General features: G+C 44.7%; 3 protein-coding genes across 8 annotated transcripts; 1 reads left to right on the forward strand and 2 right to left on the reverse strand.

Moving 5' to 3' along the window:
- Positions 1–413: 413 nt before the first annotated feature.
- LOC132458069 (C-reactive protein-like) lies at positions 414–2282 on the reverse strand. Its single transcript, XM_060052550.1, has 4 exons — positions 2204–2282; positions 2051–2118; positions 1614–1809; positions 414–873 (listed from the first exon to the last, which is right to left on the reverse strand). The coding sequence occupies exons 1-4, from the start codon at positions 2263–2265 to the stop codon at positions 477–479; spliced, it is 723 nt and encodes a 240-aa protein (XP_059908533.1). The 5' UTR covers positions 2266–2282; the 3' UTR covers positions 414–476.
- Positions 2283–2406: 124 nt separating this feature from the next.
- On the forward strand, positions 2407–14313 carry c1h1orf174 (chromosome 1 C1orf174 homolog). Of its 5 annotated transcripts, none has more exons than XM_060052560.1 (5): positions 2407–2722; positions 2794–2961; positions 11147–11218; positions 11522–11920; positions 12969–14313. In XM_060052560.1, exons 2-5 carry the CDS (start codon positions 2911–2913, stop codon positions 13161–13163), a joined length of 717 nt encoding a protein of 238 aa, XP_059908543.1. In that variant the 5' UTR covers positions 2407–2722; positions 2794–2910; the 3' UTR covers positions 13164–14313. The 5 variants fall into 5 exon arrangements, with proteins under 5 accessions (XP_059908543.1, XP_059908553.1, XP_059908569.1 ...); XM_060052570.1 differs by having other exon boundaries at positions 2871–2961; XM_060052593.1 differs by lacking the exons at positions 2407–2722; positions 2794–2961 and adding exons at positions 10104–10570; positions 10986–11050 and having other exon boundaries at positions 11150–11218.
- Positions 14314–14628: 315 nt separating this feature from the next.
- On the reverse strand, positions 14629–20236 carry dffb (DNA fragmentation factor, beta polypeptide (caspase-activated DNase)). 2 transcript variants are annotated; one of them, XM_060052513.1, is made up of 8 exons: positions 19896–20236; positions 19665–19865; positions 19432–19558; positions 19070–19255; positions 17071–17150; positions 16169–16345; positions 15770–15870; positions 14629–15379 (listed from the first exon to the last, which is right to left on the reverse strand). In XM_060052513.1, exons 2-8 carry the CDS (start codon positions 19782–19784, stop codon positions 15130–15132), a joined length of 1041 nt encoding a protein of 346 aa, XP_059908496.1. In that variant the 5' UTR covers positions 19785–19865; positions 19896–20236; the 3' UTR covers positions 14629–15129. The 2 variants fall into 2 exon arrangements, with proteins under 2 accessions (XP_059908496.1, XP_059908490.1); XM_060052507.1 differs by having other exon boundaries at positions 19665–20235.
- Positions 20237–20482: the final 246 nt, after the last annotated feature.

Genomic DNA, 20482 nt, shown 5'->3' on the forward strand with positions numbered 1-20482 from the left:
TGATTATGCCCCCCCCCCCCATATTGATTGCGTTAAGGCTCTAAGGTCACTGGAGCTTCATGGACATAAAAGGATAGCTAGCGAAGCAAGGATAGTAAGCATAGCTAGTGAAGCTAGGATAGTAAGCATAGCTAGTGAAGCTAGGATGGCTAGGATAGTTATGGATGCTATGATAGCTAGTAAAGCCAGGATAGCTAGGATAGCTTGTGAATCTAGGATAGCTAGGATAGTTATTGATGCTACGATAGCTAGTGAAGCTAGTACACTTAAGAAGATAGTGAAGCTAGTGTAGCTGGTAAAGCTAGTAAAGTGAAGCTGGTACAGCTAGAGAAGCTAGTATAGCTATTGAAGCTAGTGTAGCTATATATCAGCAGAGGCCTGCGGCGACTCAAACAAACTCCAGACACACAACGTCATGATGCACGGTGGCTTTATTAGTCTAGTGTTTGAGGGCTGGGGTTTGTATCTAGGGAGCCTTACTTGAACTCAACAGCGCTCCCAGTGGGCATAAGAGTCACCGTGGCCCAGTCAAGGACGTTGGCATCAGAGAAATCTTCCCCAGTGGACAGCAGCTGAATTGCGACTGAAGGCAGAACGTAGTCCCACATGTTCACCCCGAAGATCTCTCCCACAAAACTCTGCTCGGCCTGGAAGGCCCCAAGGAAGTTGTCGGGGTCCTGGCCCAGGATAATCTTTCCCCCCGGCCGCACCCTGTGGCCCCTCTGGAAGATCTGGGTCGCAGAACTCCGGCCGTTGACGTACATCGTGGTTCGCCCCGTCAGTGACTCCCAGGTCAAACACACGTGGTTCGCCAGCGGTCCAAGCTCCGGAACCTCAAAGAGAGCCCCCGGTCCGCTCAGGTAGAGGGACAGCCTTAAAAACCAACAAACACACGCCATGAACACAATACACAGATGTGGACGAGTATCGGCTCAGAAAATCATGTGGGTTAGTTCACTGGAACTCAAAGGTGATTTTTTGCTTCTATGAACCCCAGACCGCTGCTCGGGTTTCAGTCGTAAACCTTTTCATGTTCAGTCACGCGTACGCAACCCTTCTGAGTTGTTATTAGGCTTTTCCAATGCTGGTGCCTTCCCAGATTTTCTCCTACCGTTTGAAAATTAAGCTGGTAGCATCAACAGGTACGTGTGGAACCATGAGGAGGCCAAAGTATTCCTCTCATCTCATCCATGGGAAAACCATGACAACCACTTATAGGCTTTTCTTAGCCTCGCTTATTCGCTGCCGATCAGTTGATGGAAAGGTGCCAGTTAGCATTAAATTTTTGCCCGATTTGCTTAAAATTATTTTTTTTATTAGATTTGAACACGGCCAATTACGTCCTCACTGAATTAAACGATAGAAGAGAGGCAGTCAGAATCCATGTTCTGAGGATGTCATGAAGAACTTCTTTGTTTTGTAGTAATTAACCATTTCATGCATCTCAAATCTATGTTTTCCCTACATACGTTTTATTAAAATGATTCTACGTTTCGACTTGTGTTCTTTGAATGATTTTTAAATGAATTCCACATGAATAAAGGGCATTCGTTCCGGAATGATTTCATGGACAACATATCTTTTCAGGGAACATTTGGAATCCAGCAGCTCACCTGCCGTCCTTCTCGCGCCACACGTTGAGTTCGTCGAAGTCCTGCGTGCGGTAGGCGAAGAGGATGACCTCACGCTTCCCTTTGAGCTCCGTGGCGAACCTCAGGCAGAGCGTGAAGGCGTTCAGGCTGAGCTCCTTGGCGGGAAACAGCTCTACGAAGCTGTTGGCGGTCTCCTCAGGAAACACCAGCGAGCGGCCTGCAGATCAGCGAGGAGCAGCCGGTCAACACCTTGTCTAACCTCATCACTGTGAATGTTGCTCCGCCATTGATTCACCCACATGGATTAACTAGAAAACGCATTTCCTGCAGAACATGTGGTGAGTGCTGTAGTGCAAAGTGAGGTTGAAAATATGTTTTACTAAACCCACATGGTTTAAGACGGAAAGAATTTAAATCAAATGAAGGGGAGACAGAAGGGGACGTGGGAACGACATGACCTGCTTCGACATCAGAGAGCAAGACGGCCGCAACGAACAGGGAGAGTATCAGCTTCATGTTGACGGACCTACACACACACACACACACACACACACACACACTGTCAGGAGATATGAGATGGATTATTTTACATGATGTATCAAGGTACGTACCTGAGCTCCTGTGATCTGCAGATGTGGATCCTAGCGACCAGACAGGCTTTAATACCCTGCATTTGTGTCTGTGCGTGCGTGTGAGCGTGTGTCAATGCAAACAACCGTTGTGTTGTTTTTGCAACACAAATGGAAAGACAAATATTGCAGTTCAAAGTACTGAGATGTAGAGCTAAAGTCTTTCTGCAGGTTATAGCCATAGGAAAAAACTACTTAATTCATCGTTCAGATCTACTTTATTTTATTTTATTTCATGATCATGATACTTAACAATATATAGTTAGTTTCCCTCGTCCTCTCGATTCAACAATACATTTTGGCACTTTTTAGGACTCCCGGATCAGACTGCAGCAATTGCCTTGGTCTTTCCTATCGCCGACATGCCTCTGTACTCGGATATCTCAGAGACTGGGAAATGCACAGACTGCCCCAAACTGCGACAGACAGTGGCTTTATTTCAAATGAGACTAGCAGCATTAGAAAAATGCAAAGGACTCCTCCAGGATACAGTGCCGATGGGTGAGTTTGCTGAGCTAACTCAGACAAATACACAAGATGATCAAAGCTACACTGTATCCTTCCCTAAGCAGAGAGGCGGGCTGTGCATGCGTCGGCCACCCGTGCACCCCTGAGCCCCGAGATGCGTCCGGACGGACGGTTTGGACAGAGATGGAACATGAACCAGTCGCCACAGAGACGAGCTGCGCATGCGTCTGCCACCGCCACCTCAAGCCAACAAGGGCCCATCTCACAGAAAGCAGATGAATCAGCCACTCTGATTATAGGAGACTCAACCATCAAGGATATAACCGGTAAGAAGGTCAACACATGCTACTTCCCAGATGTGCTGCCCGACGCCACCCTCATCTCTTCCATAGCCACAACAACAACTCCAGCTCCACTGTCTCCTCCCTTTGCGATTTTCCAGCTGAATTAAAGATACTGGAATATGTTGGCATCAAACTTGCATCTGTGTCAATGATAGCATCGCCACGTCATGGCCACAGGCTGATAACACCAAAGCGGAGGGAGCCCCAGCCCCCCCCCCTCCTTGTACTGATAGAAGTCCTGAGTATTACTGAGACAAAAAAGGGTTCAGCCGTAGACACAGTATAAAGGAAGTTTCGCATAATCTGCTGAACCCAAGGTTGCATACGTCAAAACATGGCAACTTTTGCATTCCTGCTGTAAACACTAAGAGAGTAAACAAAGGGAAACTAAGACACACTGCTGACCTCACAAATCTCATACCTATTGCTTCCAAACCAAAAACAACCTTAAAGCCTATCAACAACACCATCAGGATGGGTCTACTTAATGTTAGGTCTATTAATTAGAAATCATTTTTAGTTAATGATTTTATTACCACTTCTAAACTGGATTTTACGTTTTTAACTGGAACAAAATAACAGTGCAACTGTTCTGATAGAGACAGCTCCTCCCAACTATAACTTTTTTGATGCATGTAGATCTGGAAAAAGGGGGGTGGAGGGGTTGCTGCTATATTTTAAAATGTATTTCAGGGGAAACATATGTTATTTGGTGATTTTCCATCATTTGAATACCTTTGTCCTGTATTGAAATGCTCTCCCAGAGTTCTCCTATTAATTATGTAGAGGCCACCCACATACTCTGCACATTTTTCAATTTTCATACTGATGATTTGAATGACAAAGTGTGCAAAAAAACTTTTTACCATTTTGGACACATTTGAACTGTCTCAACATGTGAAAGAGGCTACTCATTGTAAGGGGCACACTCTAGACCTGGTTATCACAAAGGGCCTCAATGTTTCTGATCTCTCTGTGACTGATCCTTCCTTGTCTGACCACTTTTGTGTTTTCTTTAATAGATCTTTTATTCCTGACAAACAGACAAAATCAAATACTGTCAAAAAACGGTACATCAATGAAGATTCTAATGTACTTTTTTAAAAAGCCATCTCCTTGCTACCACCTCTCAACTGGTGTTCTGCTGATGATCTTGTAGAAAAGTTGAATTTGAATATTTTGAAAGTCATAGATGTCATTGCACCTTATAAGGTTAAAACGATTTCTGGAAAGCAAAAGGCACCCTGGAGAAAAGCTGTTTCTGTAACAGCACAGAAAAAAGAATGCAGGAAGGTTGAGCGCATCTGGCGTCAAAAATATTCACCATGATTTCTATAAAGAGAGCCTCTGTGCCTACAATTTAAACTTAAAAAGTGCTAGAGAAACATTTTTCTCCAATATCATTCAAACCAATACTAATAATGCAAAACCCTATTTGCAGCTGTTGACAGAATGACCAACCCCCCAACAGAAATTCCACCTGATCTCCATTCCACTCAGAAATGCAATGAGTTTGCAGCTTTTTATACTGATAAAATTGAAGGCATCAGACGCAGCATCAATATCACCACTTCAAACAAAACATTGGACTACCACTCTGTTCAGGGAAAAGTAATGTGGCAGGGATGGCATGCTTTAATGTTATAGACTCTAAAACTTGTGGAAACTGTGACGCAACTAAAGCCATCCATCTGTTGCCTTGATACTTACCACTAACCTACCACTCTCCAACCTCTTTAAGAATGTTTTTGACATAGCAATAGGCATATTGCAGATAGTTAACAACTCTCTCCAGTCAGGCAATTTCCCAAAAGCCTTGAAAACTGCAGTTATTAAACCCCTTTTAAAAAAGCGGAGCCTAGATGCCTCTATTATTAACAACTGCAGACCATTATGAAATCTACAGTTCATAAGTAAAATCGAGAAAGTTGTCCTCCAGCAACTTAATCACTTCCTGGCATCAACTGGTTGCTATGACATCTTCCAATCAGGATTTCGACCCCTGCACAGCACTGAGACTGCCCTTATTAAAGTTGCAAACGACATCCGTCTTAACACAGACTCTGGCAAAACCTCAATACTAATGCTACTAGACCTGTGGTCAGTGCTGCATTCAACACTGTAGACCATACTTTGAGGCACAGTCTTAAATTGGTTCAGGTCCTACCTACAAAATAGGAACTACTTTGTTTCCATTGGCGACTTTGTATCAGAATCAACCAACGTGATATGTGGAGTCCCACAAGGTTCGATCTTAAGACCCTCTTTATTCAACATCTACATGCTCCCAATAGGGCAAACCATGCAAAATAACAATATCGACCCTCATTGCTATGCTGATGACACGCAAATCTATGTATCGCTATCACCAAATGACCATCGGCCCATAGATCAGGGGCCGTATTCACAAAGCATTTTATCTTACCGCTAGGAGTGCTCCTAACTCGCGCTAAAACATTTTACGTAGGAGTTTTTTCATAAAAGTTATTCACAAAGCCGCTGAGACCTACTCTTACTAAGGATAAATCACAAAGAGTGAACTAAGAGTGACGCGCCGTTGCTATGGATTACGTCAATTCTCGTGCACGAGTTTAGAAGCGGTCAGTTCGGTGATTGGTTGTTCAGACGAGCCCACTGAATCACCGAAAAACAAGGAAATAGCCTAGGCTAGAAATTAATTCCTATTTAGTAGTTATAGTGCAGTTAGCAGAATACACGCATGATGACAATTTTGTGCAGACCACGATAATGACGTTGTAGCCTGCACGTTCAAGAGAGAGAGAAAGCAAACAATAAAAATACGTAAAATCTAAAAGAAAATAAATGTTACGAACTACCCAAGTGTTGACTGAGTTGTGCCAAGGTGTTTACCTAAAAGGTGTTTTCAAAGTGATCCCTAAATGCCTGTCCACTCGGTTCCACACGGCCAAATTCCTTGTAATGTTGATCGCCATCATCATCATCATCGTCTGGCTGTGGAATGTTCCTCCGCTTGCAAAGGTTGTGTAGAATGGCACATACAGTGATTACTGTGCTTGCCCTCTCTGGGGTGAGGCGTATTTCGCCGTGGAGGACATGAAACCGACGTTTCATCTGCCCAATTCCTCTCTCCACAACATTTCGTGTATGTTTGTGTGCTCGCAAAGAGCCAATACGATGTGTTTTACGCATAGGACTAAGCGTAATCTGCGTAATCACTTACATGTTACACTTTAACTGTGCTCCCGGTTGTGGATTAAGGTAGGGTGTCTAGAGCCACGTCTTGCATGGATAGTCACTGTCACCCAGCAAGTGACACCCAACTGGTACATCTCAAAAAGCTGCCTCAGACCGCTCACCATTAAAATGCGCGAATCATGGGTAGCTGAAGATCCTGGCCACTTTGCAACAACATCCAGTAGGCTATGTTAAAATTTGCATCAAAAACAACCTGCGTGTTGATGGAATGCACTTTCTTCCTATTGACGAACACGTCCTCGTCTTTTGATGGCGCAATTATTTTTATTTTTTATAAGTTATATATATTTTTTTATAATTTATAATTTTTATAACATTTTATTTCGGGACTAATCGGATTATTCCTGTTAGTCGGGGATGTTATTGCATCGCGCATTAACTCCACAATAAGTTGAATACCCTAACATTTCGTCTCGCAGGCATTTTAAGATTCTTTGTGAATAGGTCTTACTGAGTTAGGAGTCCTCTTGAGGACTTTTAAACTCTCCTAGACTTAGGTGCTACTTTTAGTCCTAAAATACTTTGTGAATTGCTCTTAGTGAAAAAAGTTAGGAGTCCTAAATTTAGGAGTGACACGCCCATTATTTTTAGGAGTTACTCCTAAATTCGCCAGTTAGGACCTACTTTTAGCCCTAAGATCCTTTGTGAATACGGCCCCTGATGTGCCTTGGGTGACCAGATGTCCCGCTTTGTGTGGGAAAGTCCCGCATTTCCATGACTTTGTACACGTCCCGCAAATTAAGACGTTGTCCCGCATTGTTATTGACAGTCAGATTTTTCTTTTTTTGGAAATGCGTGTTTTATAATCTGGCATTTATCAAATAGCTGTGTGCGGAGACAGCAGTGAGGGCTGTCATCAGGGGGAGGGGCGGGCTGTTTGATCATGTCAATCAAACACGCCGGTTAAGGGCACGCGCACCAACAAGAAACAATCAGGTCAGAACGGCAGGAGATATGGAGGAGAGCGCGACCCGTATGACTAAAAGGAAATGCAGCTACAACAAAGACAGGGAAACCATCTATCCATGGCTGAAACCAATGCAAGGGGAGTCTTGTAAAGTGTTATGTGACGTTTGCATAAGTAAATTTTCCATTTCACATGGAGGTGAATTCGACGTAAAGAGACACAGAAAATGTGAGATGTCGCAAACAACGGCTTGCTCAAAAGGACGCTTCCCAGTCCATGCATACATTCCTGCTAAAACCCGAAGTGTCCCGCACAAACGTAGTCTTTGTCCCACTTCTGGTGAATTGGGATCTGGTCACCCTAGCTGTGCCAGTGCATTGAGCTAGTGAAAGACTCGATGTGCCGAAATTTCCTTCAACTAAATGAGGACAAAACAGAGATAATTGTATTTGGTGCTAAAACGGAAAGGCTTAAAGTAACCCAACACCTTCACTCCCTGTCCCTGAAAACCTCAATCAAAGGCAGAAATCTAGGGGTTATCATGGATTCCGATTTACATTTCGAAAGTCACATCAAATCAGTTACAAAATCTGCATATTATCACCTTAAAAATGTAGCAAGACTTAGAGGGCTCATGTCCACCGAAGACTCACAAAAACTTGTACATGCCTTTATCACTAGTAAGCTTGATTACTGCAATGGTCTCCTTACAGGTCTCCCAAAACAAACTCTAAGGAAGCTTTAGCTTGTTCAGAATGCTGCTGCTAGAGTTCTAACAAAGACCAAAACATTTGATCATATTACACCAATTCTTAAATAGTTACATTGGCTTCCTGTAGGTCAGAGAATTGATTTTACAATCATGTTGCTAACCTATAAATCCCTACATGGTTTAGGCCCAAAATATTTAACTGATATGCTTCCACTATATGAGCCTTCTGGTCCACTAAGATCTTCTGAGACCAATCTGTTAATTAACCCAGAGTAAACACGAAACATGGGAAAGCAGGATTTAGTTACTATGCAACAAATAGCTGTAATAAACTCCCTGAGGATTTAAGACTTGCCCCAAATCTGAGCACCTTTAAAACAAGACTGAAGACTTTTATGCTTGCTTTAGCTTTCTGATAAATCTTAAATACATTGCACTGTCTAAAAAGCTTTTTTAACTTTGCCTTTATTTTTTATTTTATTACTAAAATGCCTTTTTAACTTTCCCTTTATTTTCTATTTTTACCAGAAAGATACATGTTCTGATACCAGAGAGAAAGGACAAGGGTTTGAGACCCAAGTTTTGTCTGGGTTAGAGTCTTTTCTCTGGGTTGGAGTCCCAGAGAAAGGACCAAGTTCCTTTAGGTCGGGTTGGAGTCCCAGAGAAAGGCCTGAGTTCTGTCTGGGTTAGAGTCCCGACGTCTGTCTGGGTTGGAGTCCCAGAATAAGGCCTTTGGTTTGTGGTTAGAGTCCTGACGTGTGTCTGGGTTAGAGTCCTAGAATCTGGGTTAGAGTCCTAGAAAAGAAATTGACTAGAATTCGGGTTGGAGTCCCAGAGAAAGGACCAAGTTCCTTTAGGTCGGGTTGGAGTCCCGACGTGGGTACCAGAGAGACTGTTGATCTGATCTTAAATACATTGCACTTTTTAAAATGCTGATCTATTTTACTCATTTCTTTGCATATGTTTTCTTTTACTTATCTATTATTTAATCACTTTGAGTCTGCCTTGTGTATGAAAAGTGCAATATAAATAAAGTTGCCTTGCCTTACCTACAACATAGTATAGTCTGCAGACCCTCTTCATGTTTGTCCTGTGCGGAATGGAAAAGGGACTGCTTGACATCTTTGAAATTATGATTTATTAGGAAAGCAGAGCTGCCACAAGAGTTACCGACTGTATTTGCTGTGTATTAATCTTACTTATCTACAAAAAACTTATTTGATTAAAAGACTGTTTTGACCAGCACAATGAGCCTGGGCTGATGGGAAGGGAGAACTGCTCCTCCCTTTTCCTTCTTCTTCAATATGGGCTCAATGTGATCATCGGTCAATAATGTTTAGGCCAACGAGCAATACAATAAAAATATGAATGCATATTTAAGGGCCCCTGGTTAGAGAGCAGACAAATGCAAATGTTTAAATACAAACCTATTTGATGCAGAGTAGAGAGCATTTATCACAGAAAGAATCCACAGTTAACTGTTAGTTTGCAATTGTTCATTTTAACAATTGATCAGCCTTTCATTGCACCTCCATCTGAAGTGTACCAACAATAAGTAGCCTACCCTTTACAACAGGAGTTCTGGAGAACAAATAGTGACAAAAAACGTACATCAGCAAGGAGTAAAGGGGCGCCCTCTGCCTCTCTGACTTATCCAACCGTGACACATAACCTAGATGTGGAGGAATAAGGTAAACAACATACCTTCCCAAGTTACCCTGTTGTGTCAATGACAATGGAGTTGAATTAAATACAATTTAGATACAACCCAAACCAATGTAGACAACCTAAACCAGTGCACACAACACCAACCAGCTAATGAATCAATTACCCAGAGATTTATTTTGTAAAAAGAGGAAAGAGGGAGTTGACTATCTGATTAAGACGATATCATCAGGTTAAATTCTACGGGAGTTCGGAACATCTTTGAAGGTCAATTCGAGTGAACATGGCTGAGCTAATAGCGCCCTCGTGCGTACTTTAGGATGTACTTGCATTGCATACAATTGACATGAAAATGGCGGACCCCCTGCAGTACCTCAGTCGACCACCTAGGGGTCGCGGACTCACGACGTATGTGTCACATGGACCTATTCAAGAATGATGTGTCATGACATTGTAACAGTGTAATGGCAACTAAAGCAATTCAATGAGATCTACTCCATGTCGCTCTTTGAACCTAATAGTTGACCCGTGAGTTTTGTTCATAACAACGCAAATTTTCTCGCGCCTTTAAACTCACGATAATTAATCTGATCTCAGACAAACGCAGCGTGAACTTTACCCCTGTAGTACGATTCTTTTCTACCTACCTAATATTTGCTGTGGTAAATTGTGTATTAAATATATATGTACAGTACAGTCCATAGGCAGCACCTGCAACCAATGATCCGGCTACATACGCGGCGCCCCACCTCCGCGACGCTTCGTCGACCTACGGTTGAACTGTCCTCGGCTGCTCTCCACTTCCACTAGGAAATTCTAAGGAATCAAGGGCTCGACGCTTCTCCCCGGGCCCCATCGATTCTCCGTGTGTCGCCTGCTCTTGGAAACATGTAGCTCTCACGGACGAGGATTATGAATAATTCGTTTGTTTTACGACGAGCAGCAGTTTATCGCGCCCCGGTGGAGGAACCCCGGAGGGAAACGTCGAGGCTTCGCGGATTCGGAATATGAGACATGTGAGATGCGTGTTTGTGTGTGTGTTTGTGTGAGTCAGTCAGTGTAAGTAACACCATTAATGGCCACTAGCTAATTGAGGAGAATCAGGTTAAACGCTAAATTAGCTATGTTAACTACAACCGGTTAGCGAAATGGGGCCATTCACGACCGCTGGGTTTTGATCTCCACGTTGAGCCGTTTAAATGATCGTGAAACCAAAGTTTGATCTTCTTTTGTCCACCGGTGTCCAACGCGTCTTGGGGAAATGTGAGAAATGTTTTTTATTTGATAAAGTGCTCACATGAAAGTGACACACCACAGACCACACAGGTTATATTTATATACAAGTCGTGTGAGTAACAATGTGTGGACACGAGGGAGGGATGCACAGTCTTTTCACCAGCCGTGTGTGTATGTGTCTGTCTGATCCCTCAGAGCTACGGCGACGCTAGCTCCCCACTTTAGCTTCACATGATGTGCGTGTGTAGACAGAGGCTCAAGTATGACAACACACCAAAGTTATGTCCATACCTGAGATTATTTAGAACCGAGATAGTGCTGCGGTATAACAAAACGAAACTAAATGTCTTCACTTTCAGAGGTCTGGCTTGGGAAACATGAAACGCAGAATGAAGACTTGCAGTTCGGATGTCAAAGCATCCAGTAAGGTTAGTGTTGTGTCGATATTTTAAATGTCACATTTACAGAGACGCCGCCCTTTTTATTTTTCTTGATAGTTTTGTTTTATTTATCATCTCTTTTCATTAAAAAATGTTTTTTAAATTGTCCAGAGCGACTATCGTGAATTATCTTTTTCACAACACGTCATTAATGAACAGGGCAACCTGGCATCTAGGAGGCCTACAGATTAAAGGCGGACCTGAGGATTTAAACCATGAATTTCAACTGGGAGTAATAAACCCTATCCACTGTTAGACTATCCTGCCCCTTACCTTATCCTCAAACCACAGGCCTCCACCGGGAGACGAAGGGAGATCACAAACCGGAAACGACACAAGTCTGACAAGACTGACCCGACTTCCTGCAGCCATATCCCGGGGATCCCTCTGTCGGACAAACTGTCCCTCATCAGCTGTGAGTGCCAGCGGGCCCCCAACAGAACACGCTGCACCGCCTCACCCCTGCCTCAGGAGGAGCCGGAGGGCAAGGAGAACGAGGAGAGGAGGAGGGGGAGCGGCGGCTGCAGGGCGAGCTGTCTCCTGGAGAGCGGAGAGGACCAGGAGATGGGTGGCGGGGAGGATGACGTAGGCGGGGCTGGCGGTGGCGGCGCTGGGAGCCTCTTCCCCGATGACGACAGCAACCAGATTCTCCCCGTTGAACAGTTCTTTGGGAACCTGGAGGCCATGCAGGTGAGACTGATGGCCATTTTTCATCAAACAAGCCCTGGTTTTGAAACTGGTTCCGTTCAGGATTCTTGGGACCCCGTTGCTTTCTAGCGAGCCAACTAACAACCAGTTTCAACCAGTTTTCAGTGGAACCTTTACAATCAGGGATGTGTCGCACAACTGCGTCTTATCACACTAGTATTATCACTCTTTTATTGCGACACTCTTTCCAACCTGTAGAATAATACAGGCCCTCTGAAAGAGCACTCGGGTCTATTCTTTGTGACGTTTGTATTCAGGACAGTTGGATTTGTCTGTCAAGATCCAGTCTTGGTGACAGTTAAGATCCAGTCTTGGAGACGGTTAAGATCCAGTCTTGGTGACGGTTAAGATCCAGTCTTGGTGACGGTTAAGATCCAGTCTTGGTGACGGTTAAGATCCAGTCTTGGTGACGGTTAAGATCCAGTCTTGGTGACGGTTAAGATCCAGTCTTGGTGACGGTTAAGATCCAGTCTTGGTGACGGTTAAGATCCAGTCTTGGTGACGGTTAAGATCCAGTCTTGGTGACGGTTAAGATCCAGTCTTGGTGACGGTTAAGATCCAGTCTTGGTGACGGTTAAGATCCAGTCTTGGTGACGGTTAAGATCCAGTCTTGGTGACGGTTAAGATCCAGTCTTGGTGACGGTTAAGATCCAGTCTTGGTGACGGTTAAGATCCAGTCTTGGTGACGGTTAAGATCCAGTCTTGGTGACGGTTAAGATCCAGTCTTTGTGACGGTTAAGATCCAGTCTTTGTGACGGTTAAGATCCAGTCTTTGTGACGGTTGAGATACAGGCTGTATGACGGTTGAGATACAGGCTGTATGACGGTTGAGATACAGGCTGTATGACGGTTGAGATACAGGCTGTATGACGGTTGAGATACAGGCTGTATGACGGTTGAGATACAGGCTGTATGACGGTTGAGATACAGGCTGTATGACGGTTGAGATACAGGCTGTATGACGGTTGAGATACAGTATTTTTACAGTTGTATTGGTGACGCTTGTATCTGCTACTGTTGGGTTTTGCAGGACGGGCTTCCGACAGCGGCGTCAGGAACTGGGGCCTCGCTCCGGGCCCCGCGGGGGGAGAACCAGCAGCGGCGCCGGCGGCACTACTTCGCCCGGGTTGACAGCGAGGAGGAGGAGGAGGAGGAGGAGGAGGAGGAGGAGGAAGAGCAGCTAAGCGACGGAGACATGCAGCTCAGCCACCCAGGGGACAGTTAGTTGTGGAGCCCGTACATCCTCCACTCCGAACGGAAATCTTTTGTTTGCCCGTGTAGGAGGGCTGTTGCATCGTGGTAGTTATAGCGTATGTGCCATATTTATATTTCGTTAAGTGGAACCATCTTTTGGACCTGATGGGCCATTATTATCAATGTGGTTTTTAAAAATAACTTTTATATCGTCAGAAAGGTGACTACAATATCAGGGTTTGGGTTGGTTCAACCAAATGATCAGCCCTTTTGTAATCTTGTTTAAAAAGGATCCATGCAGCACTTAATCCTAAATATAAGTCAACGAGTCCACTGCCAAGTACATATCAAACGGCCTTTTGTTTGTTATCGCCTCATCTCCTCAGAAAGTTGTTGCAAATTTTTTTAGAAGCAGTGCGGCCAAGAGCTGTGATCCTGAAGCGGTTGAGGCCTTTCGATGGCCTGGTTGTTGTCCCTTGTAACGGTGACCCTAGTGAACGGCCACAGGTCCCAGAAGACCCTAACGTTGAAGCCAATAATCAACGCATGCCACTTTCCAATCCATCCATCCATCACTGCGTTGGGGCAGCTCAATGACGTTCACTGTGTGTAGTTCAACACTGAATCACACGATACCGGGGCCGGGGTGGTGGTGGGGGACCACCCTTTCATGCAGTCCCGTATTTAAAGACTTATGTTGTAAAGTTTTATGATGCCCAAAACCCCCCCCCCCCCCCCCCAATAAGAGAACAGGAACATATGTGCACACGCCGCAAACACCAAAGAACATGCAATACTATAGTTAGGGAACCGACCACCGCCACCGTTACAAACAAATGACGTTTTTATTTTAGCATGCCGCCTCTTGCTCAACTCTGCTCTGTGTTCCCCCGAGACGTCAGTGTCTCGCTCCGCTTATAATCCTTTATTAATGTGTGTCGTGGATGCGAGCCTTTGCTCCGTCGGCGAGTTGCCATCTATGAGAGGGCAGACGTACCGGAGCACGCCTTCATCAGCACTTACTTTGACTCGGTCCAGTCTGACTGGCTGGGTCTCGCTCGTGTGTGTCCTTCATTCACCAGATGTGATCTGATTGTGCATTTTCAGGCCATTTCAAAAGGTGTCCATTAGAGAGCTCACAAGTAATCACCCAGATGTATGAGAGATAGGTTCAGGTGATTTTTGATGGATCTCGTTCTTTGACCTGACAAGAATGTGATGCATGCACCACAATGTCCTGAATGTTACTGCTCTCGCGATGGGTCAGGTCTGCGAGAGCCACTTTGTACCTTCCATCCATTGAGATTCTAAATCATTGCACTAAAAAATTACTATTCATATTAGCAGTAATCTGTTGTATATTTTATAATTGTAGAGACCAACCAGATGGCATTATGTTTGTAGTCTTGATTTACCATCTGCCTTTTATTTATGCTTAATGGTTTGTTTATATGAATGCATCAGCGCTGCTTGAACGCAAATACGTCCAATAACCATAATAGTCCAAGAATGTACTTTATTGTTCCAGTGCCAAACAAATAAACGGCCCTGCCTTTTTTTGCTTGGAAGCTCAGCTGATGCGTGCTTTCTTACTTCACCAACCCGTAAACACAATGCATTTCTCACAGCAACAATTTTCTCAGCTTCTCAACAATAGTTTATCAACACTAGTGAGAGAATATTTACAGTTCTTCTCCATTCAACGGAAATGAATTAAAATGCACAAAGAATAGCATTAAAGGTGACGCATTATACCACCAGGTGTGAGTGTGCTTAGCCGTTACAAGCCGTTTGAAAATCTGCCTCTTCTGACATCACAAGTGGGCGTGTCCACCTAGATGTGTGACGGATAGATGAGCAACGTTTGCTACAGTCCACCGGGTAGGCTGGTAGTGGACATGCCCACTTGTGATGTCAGTAGAGGGAGATTTTGAAAACGGCTTGTAACGGCTAATCACACTCGACACCTGGTGTTATTTCACCCTTTAATAAACAATTCATTTAATACGAGGGCGCTTCCCCTTGCCGGGGGTCTTGGGCTTGGGGGTCTTGGTGGCCCGCTTGTACATCTTCTTGCTGTCGCACTGCAGGAGGTGGGGCACCTTCTTGTGGCACACGAAGTGCACCAGCCTCAGGTTGTCGGTGGTGAACAGCAGGCGGTAGAAGTAGGTGAGGTTGATGGCGCTGCTCTGGTGGTTCTGCACGGCGTCCACCAGCGCTGGGATCACCGTCCTCTTCTTCTCGATCCTGCTCACACCAGAAGGAGAACAAGATGGCGGTGGGGTCGTTGGCGTGTACTTCTGAATATACGGTCATCTCACTGATGGCTCTCTTGCTGAAGAGAAGTCAGTGTCTGCGGTTTAAGAAATGTTAAGAAGCAAGTCAAAGGAATTATTTCAAGAACACATAGAAAAGACCCCGAAACTGTAATTAAAATTTTTGAATCTTGGGTTGAAATGTTGATCATCTCTGGGAAATATAAACATATTACTGTCTGCCTAATTCCTTATCATTACGGATAAAACTAGCCATTTTGATTCATGGAATTCTCTCTGTGTATAACTGTCCAAAGGTTTTATTGACTCGGAACGCCTGCTGTTGGTGCTTGGGAATGTACTTCCTCAAAGACGAGCTTACCTGTGATCCAGGTTCCATGTGCCGAAGTTGATCCGGCTTTCTTTGTTGCCATAGGGATTGATGGAGTGGAGGGACTTGCATAGGTCCTGGTCAAAAGCCCCCTAGTAGGTTGAAAATAATGTTGGGGGGCGACAGTGAGAGACTACAGGGTCCTAATTAATTAAGAGAAGAAGCGAGAGAGACTGCGAGGTTCGTTATGAATTCCACATGGCGTGTCACAAAATGTATTTTTATTACATAATCAATGTACAAAGAATGGTATTTACGAGCTGTGTTGTGAGTTGACGCTTGCAGTCACCCTCGAGAATTCAAGCTTTTAAGTTAAGACGGATGATTAATGATGAGCCAAATGCAATAGCGCTAATACAAAGTGCTGCCACGGGGGTGAGAGTGTGTCACCTGGCAGGTGAACCAGCCCTGGGCGGTACACAGGCGGTTCTTCTCCTCCACCTCGCTGCGGTCGAAGTAGCGTCCGTTGTACCTGTCCGCCTTCAGGAGGTCTGTGATGCCACGCGCCGTCTTGGCAAACTCCTCCTTCACCCTGGGGCTCTGGCTGCTGATCTTCGCGACTTCCAGCTGAGGAGGAGGAGGGTGTGGTTTACATCAATTACACTATCAATTAAGTTCTGTTCAAAGGGCGGCTATGGTACAATGTCTCTCCCCATGCCTATGCACATCTTAGCAGTGGATTCGTGTATGACTGGTGGCAGATTGGACAACTGAAACGTTGCGTGTCTTGACGTAGCTATGTTGTGAATGTAAAACAATCCCTTTGAATGTAGCTCATCTAAGTGTTTAGATGACAAACACCAGCATTTGGTGTTGTTTGTCATCTAAACACCAGCAACACCAGCCTGGTCAATGTATATTTACTTGTCTAGTTGGGTCTATATACTGCATGCCATACCGCAAAAATGACCCATTATTTATGTTATGAGCCACACATGTTGTTCCCCTCTGTGAACCGGGTCTAAATTGGGTCTTGTCTGGGGCCACAGTGCAAATATTGGATTGACTATGTTTTCCTAAACAGAAACATTGTTTTCTGTATAGCCACTACAAAAACCAAAGCCGAAACAGCTGAAACAGATGCAGTTTGCATGCAGTGCAGTTTGATATGTGCGTTCTTCGATTGTATATTAGGCAGACTTTTCCAAAGCAACTTACAAGTGATGCTGCAACACATAAGAGGTCAAACCGAAGTATTTGCAAAGAAATGTAGACCAAAAAAAACCATCTAGCTTTAGGAAACGGAACATAATGCATTTTAAGAATATCATGTTAATGAGTTTGGCATTTACCTCCGTCATATACCCCCGGATTCTGCGCTCACAGTTGGACTTCATGTAGGCCGACTTGGTCTTGAAACGCGGGAGCAGGCCTGAAGTAGGGAGTAAGTTTGAGTTCAGGGTTCGTCTGGGATCAAGGCACTCAAGATTGCAGTACATTTTATTCTAAGGGCTCAATAAAGTTTTAATGGCACTTTTACATCTCCCCTTCTTGCATCAGGCACTCGTGCGCTCACTGCAGGGTTAGCACAGGCCGACCTCATTCATTACGGCTGTGTTCTTTTTATGAATGCCAGAGATCTAAATACACACAGCCCATACTGGGACCCATTAAATCAAACCTTTATGAAAATAATTTGCCAAAATATGATCATCTTTATGTGGCTTGTACGTGTAGGTATTAACCAAGCTTCCAGTACAATGCATTAAAGATCTTGACTTAGACCCGAGACTGACCATTTAAAGGTCCCATGGCATGCTACTTTATGGATGCTTTAATATAGATATTAGTGGACCCCTAACACAGTATTTGAAGACGTTCCCGAAATTCAGCTGTGGTGCAGAATTACAGCCACTCGCACATTGAGCTTTCCCCAAACACACCGTTTCGGTGTCTGTAGCTTTAATGCAAATGGGGAGGGAAGAGGTGGGTCAAGGGTGGGGGTGGGGCCTGACCAGCTTGCGGCCACGGTACCATGCGCTCTGTTTACAGTGGATGTATCGCAATGGCAAGGCTCACAGCCTTTGGCTGTGTTCTGTAAATAATCTAGAACACTCCGGGTGCTCCGGCGGGAGTCCTGGAGCTCTATATCTAAATAATATCATATTATACATATATATCTATATGATATAATACATATTATCACGGCCAAAAGCTGTGTGCGCCTCCAGACGACATTATGAATCTCAAGCGTCTCTGCTTCTTCCACTTCCTCATCAATCTGAAGTAGACTGAACCGAGACATGGAGGAGAAAGGGATTGTTGCCCGCGATTGTCTCCCGCCGGAGCCTCGCTGCCCGCTGCCGAGGGACCACCGCCTCGGCAGCGGGCAGTGCCGAGACGGTAGTGGCCCGCGGCGGTGGTGGCCCGCGGCAGCGGGCAGCGGGCAGAGCCGAGGCACCACCGCCCCGCGGTGGCGATGCCTCGGCAGCAGGGCTCCAGTGGGAGAAAATCACGGGCAAGAATCCCTTTCTCCTCCATGTCGCAGTTCATGTACTTCAGGGAGTCATAGCCAAAGTTCCTTTTCCCCCAATTCCTTCTCAACCATGGCTGAGATAACCCCCACTACAGTCTCGTTGTGGAAATACCAGAGATGTCAGAGAACCTGACGTGTTATGCGTCATAACACCAACAGCAGAACGGTTATCCAAATAACAAAGAAGTGTGCAACACTTGCGTTACAGTGTGTGTATTCACACACACACACACACACACACACACACACACACACACACACACACACACACACACACACACACACACACACACACACACACACACACACACACACACACACACACACACACACACACACACACACACACACACACACACACACACACACACACACACACACACACACACACACACACACACACACACACACACACACAGTCGTAACTCATTGGGCAAAGCAGAGAAAGGGGAGGTAACATGTCCCCGTATGACGACACGGGAAAACTCCAAATCTGCGCGTCTGAGCTTTGTATTTTCAAAGGCAGAGCAGGATAGCTAGTGCTCGTTTTACACCTAACGCCATTTCTAGCTACTGAGGGACCATAGGCACGCTAGGAAAACTCATTAAGGTTGGAAAGTGAATTTTTCATGCCATAGGACCTCTAATTCTGAGGACAAACTATATTCTCTATATTAAAGTGTATGATGTATGATATGTTGTCTTCGAAAATATTTAGAATAGTAAAACATTTTTTTCTACAGAGTTTATGTCTCCCCTGGTATGGGTACACCCCTATTGAAATGATTATAATTAGCCTATAGGTCGTCCTTCACCTTCAAACCACTCTTGGTCGTCCTCCCTGCTCTCCATCTCTGAGTGATCCTCCAGGCCGACCAGACTGTCTGCCAGCAGCTTACGCCGCTTGGCGGACCGATCATCGGAGCGGAAATACCTCGCCGCCTCAAGGAGCTGACTTGACGTCCGGTCTTTGCTCAGCAGTCCAGCGATTTCATCCATGACTGAAAAACACAATGGGAAATGTAGATCAGATAAGGAAAATACTTTCTGTTTAGAAAAGCACCCACAGTTTGCAACAATAAAAACTGCCACCATGACCTCCCAAAACAAGCAAATACGTTGTACTAAATATATGGTCACCATGTGACTTCAAAAGTCGCTTTACTGGGTTACTTACATCCGTTCCAAGCCTCGTCCCCCGATAGCAGCACCAGCTCCACGTTACGCGGTAGAGTTTTAAAGTACTCCTCCGTCAGCTCGGTCCCGTCATCGTACGTGCAGACCCGAGCGCAATTCATCGGCTTCTGCGGTGCAAGCGGGTTCAAATGTGGTTTTAAGTCCGAGGGTTGTTGTTGACGGGTCGGTTACCCGAACGAAAGATGAATAGATAGGCTACATAGAAAGTCTTACCTTTAACAACTTGCAACCCTTTTTGAGCAATTCTTTCAAATCTTTGGCGGCAACTCCGTATTTGTTAGTTTCCCCGAAACTCCTAAGTTTTACAGATTTGGTGCTCTCGAGTGCGCACATCTCCGCGGCCTGCTTCCGACACAAAGTAGCCCTATACTACTACTACTACTACTACTACTACTACTACTACTACTACTACTACTACTACTACTACTACTACTACTACTGTACACACCCGGAGGGCTGCTTGGAGAGCCCTCCCCCCCCGGCCGAAAAGACAGAGGCCTTCACACCAAACGGAACTGTTGTGCGCCCGTCGGCAGGTCATTGTAGGTTTCTGAAATAAATAACGAAGTATAATAACTTTAATATCTACCATGGGTGGTTTGACGATATTCCCATGGGGTTGTTGAGGTTTTCACAACTGAACCGGTATGTAGCATGTATATTGTATGTGTAACAACATTCATACCCGTTATTTGTTTCCATTGGACCTAGGATATATTAAAAAAAAATGCATTTGATTGGTGCCACCCAGAGTGGCCACGAGGCGGCGGTGCATCTTTATACTTCTTTTAATGTACTATTAACAACTCTGAAGAAGAAATCTATAACAACCCAAATATTGCCATAGCAACGTATGCCAAGCCACGGGAGAAACCAAGTGAGAAGGGTCCCAGTACTACCATAACTATTTTATATTATATAATATTCGCACATCGGGAATAGAATAAGAATTAAAACAAGGAGACAAACTAATAAACAAAGATATATTCACAACGTAGCTTGACATGCATGTTATTGTTGCTCGAGTATAT

Source organism: Gadus macrocephalus, chromosome 1, assembly GCF_031168955.1.
Source record: "Gadus macrocephalus chromosome 1, ASM3116895v1".
Classification (NCBI taxonomy): domain Eukaryota; kingdom Metazoa; phylum Chordata; class Actinopteri; order Gadiformes; family Gadidae; genus Gadus; species Gadus macrocephalus.